This window comes from Vigna umbellata, chromosome 2 (genome assembly GCF_029865625.1).
Source record: "Vigna umbellata cultivar VRB3 chromosome 2, Vumbellata_1.0, whole genome shotgun sequence".
Lineage (NCBI taxonomy): Eukaryota > Viridiplantae > Streptophyta > Magnoliopsida > Fabales > Fabaceae > Vigna > Vigna umbellata.
The window spans coordinates 35,401,951-35,409,479 of NC_142166.1; the positions used below are offsets into that span (position 1 = coordinate 35,401,951).

The window sequence follows — 7,529 nt, forward strand, 5'->3', positions numbered from 1 at the left end:
TTTTTACTAAATATTGGGTAGAGTTTGGTTAGCAAGCAGTAGTAGAAGAGGTTTTGGGGGTGGAGTTCGGATGTGAAGATACACTTCTTATAGCGTATAATACATTCACAAGTATGAGTGGGTGTTATGATGTCAAATAGAAAGTAGTGAACAATATTCCAGGACTGTGAGTATAGCACTGGACACTGTCATCTATAGACATAGACTTTGATGTAAAGGGAAGGTACCAATAGTATTAGATTTATTGGTTTCGTATAAAGTGATATGAATATGGCTATCAATAGAGAGCACTGTCATTTTTATAGTTCCCCTAAACTAGTGATTCATAAAATAGTTTGTAAATAATTTAAAATAGGTTTAATCCTTTTTGACGTCCCAATTTGTGTAGGAATGTCTCAGATAGGTCCTCGTTTTCTAAAGTGTATCAAAATGGTCCTTAATTTTGAAAATTGATATCAATTGAGTCCTTTCCGTTAAGTTGGCTGGACGGCGTTAAAAAAATTGATGAGTGGGATGCTGAGATGACGAACGAACGCTCGTCCACCACCGAACGAACGCTCGTCCACCAGCGAACGAACGCTCGGCGACCACCGAACGAACGGTCGTCCAGTGTGGAACGAACGGTCGTCCAGCGGTAAGAGGTCGACGAGCGTTCGTTCGCTGGTGGACGAGCGTTCGTTCGTCATCTCAGCATCTCACTCATCAATTTTTTTAACGCCGTCCAACTAACTTAACGGAAAGGACTCAATTGATATAAATTTTCAAAATTAAGGACCATTTTGATACACTTTAGAAAACGAGGACCTATCTGAGACATTCCTACACAAATAGGGACGTCAAAAAGGATTAAACCTTTAAAATATAATAATAAAATAGTTTATAAATGAATTAAATTAAAAATACATATAGATAAAGGATGTTTAAAAAAAAATTTTAAAAGGGAATTTTTGAAAAACAAAACACAAAAAAGGGAAGTTGTGGGGGTGGGGCACGACTTCAATAGGTGAAGTCGTGCACCCCCTACACGACTTCAATTGTTGAAGTCTTGTAGGGGGTACACGACTTCACCTATTGAAGTCGTGCCCCCCCCCCCCCCCCCCCAACTTCCCTATTTCAGATTTTTTTTGTTTCAAATATCCTATTCCCATGACTTTTACAATTTGAAAAATAATTTGTACACTGTATTAAATTTATGAAATTGCTTCTATTATTTTTCCAATTCATAAAAATGTATTATATGAATTTAATAATATTCATTAGAAATATGTAAATTATATTTATGGATGCATTGGGCTACGGGACAAGAGATGGTACACATGCATGCTTCACATTTTCCTCTGACCACCAATAATGGTATTGAACTATGCTTACCAAATTTCCTATTCATCTTCCTATTCATTTGCATGCCTACATTTACATTTGCTGACCTTGAATGATACTTGTACTTTTTCACATGGCTCTCTTATTTTTTTGCAGGTTGAAGAATCTCTGAGGGGCACTTATTGTGTATTATATCAATTGTCATTTCCATGTGCTCTGTCCCGTGACTTTCAAGATTGTTGGGAATCAATTCTTCTACTTAATTTGGTAGAGGGTGCATTTCATTTCTCCCAACGTCCTCTGAGTTCCAATACCCAAACCCCCTAAAACATGGTCTTTTCTTCCATATCCCTCTAGTCTACCCACTTCAAATCTGAGTTGCAATACCAAAAAGACTTCTCCTTTGTCATTGCTTGAATAACCCACTTTCACCCACAAAATTTAATATGGCTACTGCCCGTCAACTTCCCGTTCATATGTCCCTTCTACGTCTACAAGATAAACACGTCGTCAATTCTATTTGGGAAGGCAATGAACGAGTCATTTGCCCTCGAAGACATGCAATTTGGTTAGCAAAGCATGTCCACGAAATTGATGAAAGAATAAAGAATATTTTACATGGAGCAGGTTTTATCCATATTTTGCAAGCTTCAAGTCTGGAGATAAATCACTACCTTGTTACTGCTTTGGTTGAAAGGTGGAGAGTGGAGACTCATACTTTCCACTTCCCTCATGGTGAAAGTACGATTACATTGGAAGACGTTGCATTACAACTGGGGCTTACTATTGAAGGACAGGTGGTGACTGGCATCAGTAGTGGTCCCCTAACAGTATTTTGTCATCAACTACTAGGAGATGTTCCACCTGAGAATTGTGTAAGGGGAAACAGAATCAAGTTGTCATGGTTGAATAACACTTTCCGCCAATTGCCTCATCATGCAACGGAACAGGTTATTGAACAATACGCTAGAGCGTATATGTTGATAATAATTGGCAGTGTGATGATGCCAGATACATCTGCAAGCATGGTGCATTTGATGTATCTCCCCCTATTGGCCGACCTGCAGAACGTTTCACAGTATAGTTGGGGATCAGCCACGCTCTCCTGCTTGTATCGTGCCCTTGATCACGGGACTAGGGTTGACCAAGACAATATCAGAGGGTGCATGATCTTGTTACAGTGCTGGGCATGGGAAAGAATAACATGTCTTTCACCAGAATTACTTGAAGTCACAGAACACGAGATTTCTTCTGGTGCAGTTTTTCCACTTGCGAAAAGATGATGTCGCACAACACAGTCAATATTCCAGGACACTACAACTGTCAAACAATTTCGCCAGAAAATAGACGACGTATCACCTCGACAGGTATATTTTAAATACATAACAAATATTGGGTTATAAAATTAATGTACAATTGATGGCTTAATTACTATACCCTAAACCAAAAACTTCATATCATGCAGTTCCTATGGACACCGTACAGACGTGCTGAAATTTCACATCTCATTCAAGTACAAGTGCCACCGACATGTCGGGCAGTTGTGCCACTTATATGTTTCTCTGTGGTAGAATACCAACAATCAAACCGGGTCATGCAACAATTTGGTTTTAGACAAAATGTTCCCCATCCACCAATGAATCTAGATGAGGAACATAAATTGGATATGAGAGGACGCGCTGATTGGAATTGGCATGAACACCATCACCAGTGGATTGCATTGTGGAATGACCGGCATAATCGTGTGTTCAACGGGATACCTTTTCAGAAAAATGGTCACTTGCGAGATGAATCGGAGTATATGCAGTGGTATATAACTCATACCATCCGCTACATTGGTTTAATAGAAGATTCAACGGACTCTGAGGTACTACAATATTCCCTCCATAAAAATTATGATAGTGTTCATATCTTGTGTTATGAACATCACAAATTGTGTTTGGCAGTATGACATGGACCACGACGAACACTTCCACCCGCCATCTCAACACCGTGCATCTTCTTCATATCATGATCCACAAAGGTCTACCTCTGACCATGGCAACTATCAACATCCAGCTGTAAATTCAAGGTTTCAACAGAACATTCCACCGACACCAACATATCCTGGGGTTGAGAGTGGTTATTTCGCCTTTCCACCATCCACACCGTTCAGTGGAGGTCCATCCAATTATTTTGGAACCACCACAATGACTCCACCATCTTCATACGTACACCCTTCATCCTCACATAACGTGAATCGACCGACATTTGACTTTCAAAGCCTTCAACAGTGCAATCAAAGTGATCCGACGGATGAAGACCAACCAACGCACGATCCCACACTTGAACAACAATCACAAAGGCGAGCCCAACGACAACGACGACGACCACCGTGTGGGACTAGAGGACATAGATAGACTGCTTGCCTTATTTATTTAAAAATATGTAATTTGTTTAATTCTCTTAAAGTAATTAAAAACATTTATAACATCATAAACTATTATCGTCATATTACCTTATTCAATTGAACTTTATATACAAAGGAATTTTAATACATAATGCATTCAATAACTAATTTAACGTAACAGGTCAAAAATTTTCCAAATCCACAGCCAAGACTGACTGTTAATCGATTACATGAAGTCCGTAATCGATTACCACAATAACACTCATAGGACTTCCAGGATTTTTTAAACTGGGCCTTACCAGACTGACTGGTAATCGATTACATGGTTTTGGTAATCGATTACCAGTGGGCTCTTGTAATCGATTACGGAAAACCTGTAATCGATACTCGTCCGACCAGACTCTATATATTCAACTTTTTCTCTCTCCTCACGCACCAACACCCCCTCCCACTCGAGCAGCAGCGGCAACAAGGGTTTTTCCACCCTCTCCAACCTCCAAAAATCATCTAATCTTCCACCTTTTTCACTCTAAAACACCTTAACTTCACTCCCCTTTCAATTCTCTTCACTTTGCACCGATTGGATTTTGAAATGGCGGAATCTTTAAAAAGGCAAAGAGTAAGGGGGTCATCTTCTACAGGTGGGGGACGTCGCCGCCGTCAACCTTCACCGCCACAAAACTCTCCGCCACCCTCACCACCACCGTCACCCACCGCTGAACACCACAATGTTCAGTTTTCAACTCCTGCACAAGCCCAAAGGTATTTGTCCCTATACAAAGACCGCCTAATCATTGAGCCAAAATATCTAGATGAGCAGTATTTTGAGACACATGATTTTGAATTTTTTGGCATGCTAAAAAATTTGGGATTAGATGAATTTTGCTGCGATTTTAGTCCATATAATCCTCATTTGGTACGTCTATTTTATAGTAACCTCAAATTTTCTGAAAATGGCACAATGAAAACTGAGGTCAACAATGTCCAAATTATTATCAAACCCAGCATTTTCGCTGCTATAGCCAATCTTCCCTCGGTTGGGTTGCCCTTTGAAGGGAAATTATGTGAGGATTGGGCCAATGATTTCAATATGAACGTAGCCAGACAATTAATTTGTTTGCCACACAATCGCCCTACCACTAGATTTCTAGCAGGGAATATGACAACTGAGGCTAGAGTATTACATTATACTATATGTCGTGTTTTGTTTCCTCGTGTTTCTAACTTTGCACAGGCAACCGAGGAAGATATTCTGATAATGTGGGTTATAATGACGGCAAAGCAGATCAACTGGACCCATCTCATCCGACATAGGATGAAGAAGGCTTTGAGGGACGGTGCTCCACTTCCATATCCAACATTGGTCACCCGCATCTTGGAACATTTTCAAGTTCCACTGGAGGATGAAATATCGGTCCCACCAACTAGGCATTGGATGATATCAGGAGCAGTCATACAATCATTTGGACTGATCCAAAATGCTGACAACAGATGGGTGCACAGAAATTCTCCTCCTCCACGTCAGCGTCACCCACCTCCTGAACTACAACTACCACCAGTTCGTCCAGAACAAACTAGTAGATTTGATGATGTCATGACGGGGATAAACGATCTCCGAACATTTGTTGGGGACAGCTTCAATACACTTATGAAACGATGAATGCAAGATTTGAACAATTGGAGCTGAATATGGGTGACCGGTTCGATACTATTGATGCTAGAGTTGAAAATGTGGAGCACGACATCCAGTATCTGCGTCGTCATTTTGGTCCACACGGTGGATCATCTTCCTAGATGCCTTTCAATTTGTACTGTCATTTTCTATTCATTTTAGGTTGTTCTTCCTTATGTAATGCACTTTTCATTCAATAAAATACTAATTTACGTTTCTCTTTTCATATTATGATATTCTCTTATTTCTATTACATCAAATCACATACTCTTCCTATACAAAACAATACATCACAATGTAATCAACAACAATGCGTGCTTACACAACTTCATATCAACACACTTAATAAACTTCAAAATATCCACCAGAATTACAATACAAAATTTCATAAACCAACCAAAAACCCACTGGTAATCGATTACCACAACCCTGTAATCGCTTACCAGTATGAATCTTCCACCAAAAACAACCTGGTAATCGATTACACAACTGTGGTAATCGATTACCAGTGGGTATTTCCCATATTATTTGAAGTCGTGCTGGGTGGCCACGATTTCAACACGGTGTAATCGATTACCCTGACATTGTAATCGATTACAGTCCTCTGAAGTCGTTTTTGGGGTGCACGACTTCAGCACTGTAGTAATCTACAGTGTGAAGTCGTGCAGGGGGGGCACGACTTCTTCATTTGAAGTCGTTTGGACCCCCCACGACTTCCCCATTTACGTAAATTTGGTTGAATTTGCCCATTTTGGTAATATTATAGGCAAATTTGCCCATTCTCGTGCAAAAGCCAAAAGGAGAGAAATAAGTTCTCCAAACGTCACTCAAGAGCACTAGACCCCACGCCTCTCTCTCTTCCCTTAACCATCCAAGAAGTGTACCCAATTTCTCTCTTCTGGTTCAAAAATAAAATGCATGGGGATGCATTTCCTCTCTCCAGTCAAAGGGTCAATACCCATGGTTACCCAGAAATGTCTAAACCCTTCCCCTAACGTTAAACACCTGCAAGGAAACCTTAAAGAAAATACAATTCTCTGGCTACAAATCCAAAGAAAAGAAAGCCAAGCACCTGAAAGCCAACAAAACTAAAGATGCACGCTGCCCTTTGTTACCATACCATGTAATTTTCTCTCTCTTCAATCCAAAAAGAAACTCTATTGGCTAATAAACAACCCAATATCATACCATAATTATATATCCAATATTAGAAAATATAAAATAAAAAATAGATATTTTTATTTTATCCGGGTCTTACAATTAGAACCTGGTAAGGCTAAACCAAACCGTGAGTGATAGGAGTTCGATCTAGGAGTTCCTAGAGAACCTCCTAGTGAGAGGGCTTTACCTCTCGGATTTGATCTAGGAGTTCCTAGAAAACTTCCTAGTGAGAGGGCTTTACTTCTCGGCTTTGACCAAGAAGTTCCTGGAGAACTTCCTAGTGAGAGGGCTTTACGTCTCGGCTTTGACCTAGGAGTTCCTAGAGAACTTCCTAGTGAGAGGGCTTTACCTCTCGGCTTTGACCTAGGAGTTCCTTGAGAACTTCCTAGTGAGATGTCTTTACCTCTCGTTTTTGACCTAGGAGTTCCTGGAGAACTTCCTAGTGAGAGGGCTTTACCTCTCGGCTTTGACCTAAGAGTTCCTGGAGAATTTCCTAGTGAGAGGGCTTTACCTCTCGGCTTTGACCTAGGAGTTCCTGGAGAACTTCCTAGTGAGAGGGCTTTACCTCTTGACTTTGACCTAGGAGTTTTTGGAGAACTTCCTAGTAAGAAGGCTTTACCTCTCAGCTTTGACCTAGGAGTTCTTGGAGAACTTCCTATTGAGAGAGCTTTACCTCTCGGCTTTGACCTAGGAGTTTCTGGAGAACTTCCTAGTGAGAAGGCTTTACCTTTCGACTTTGACCTAGGAGTTCCTAGAGAACTTCCTAGTGAGAGGGCTTTACCTCTCGGCTTTGACCTAGGAGTTCCTGGAGAACTTCCTAGTGAGAGGGCTTTACCTCTCGGCTTTGACCTAGGATTTCCTGGAGAACTTCCTTGTGAGAGGGCTTTACCTCTCGGCTTTGACCTACAAGTTCTTAGAGAACCTTCCCTGGGTTGTGGATGGCCCGAACGGAAAATTTTGGATTGGCCACACGATTTGTGTGAAAGA

The 7,529-nt window shown here is 40.7% G+C and overlaps 1 protein-coding gene across 1 annotated transcript; it reads left to right on the forward strand.

Moving 5' to 3' along the window:
* Positions 1 to 2,956: 2,956 nt before the first annotated feature.
* Positions 2,957 to 3,719, forward strand: LOC148203878 (uncharacterized). The gene is made up of 2 exons (XM_088107559.1): positions 2,957 to 3,187; positions 3,267 to 3,719. The coding sequence occupies exons 1-2, from the start codon at positions 2,957 to 2,959 to the stop codon at positions 3,717 to 3,719; spliced, it is 684 nt and encodes a 227-aa protein (XP_087963685.1).
* Positions 3,720 to 7,529: the final 3,810 nt, after the last annotated feature.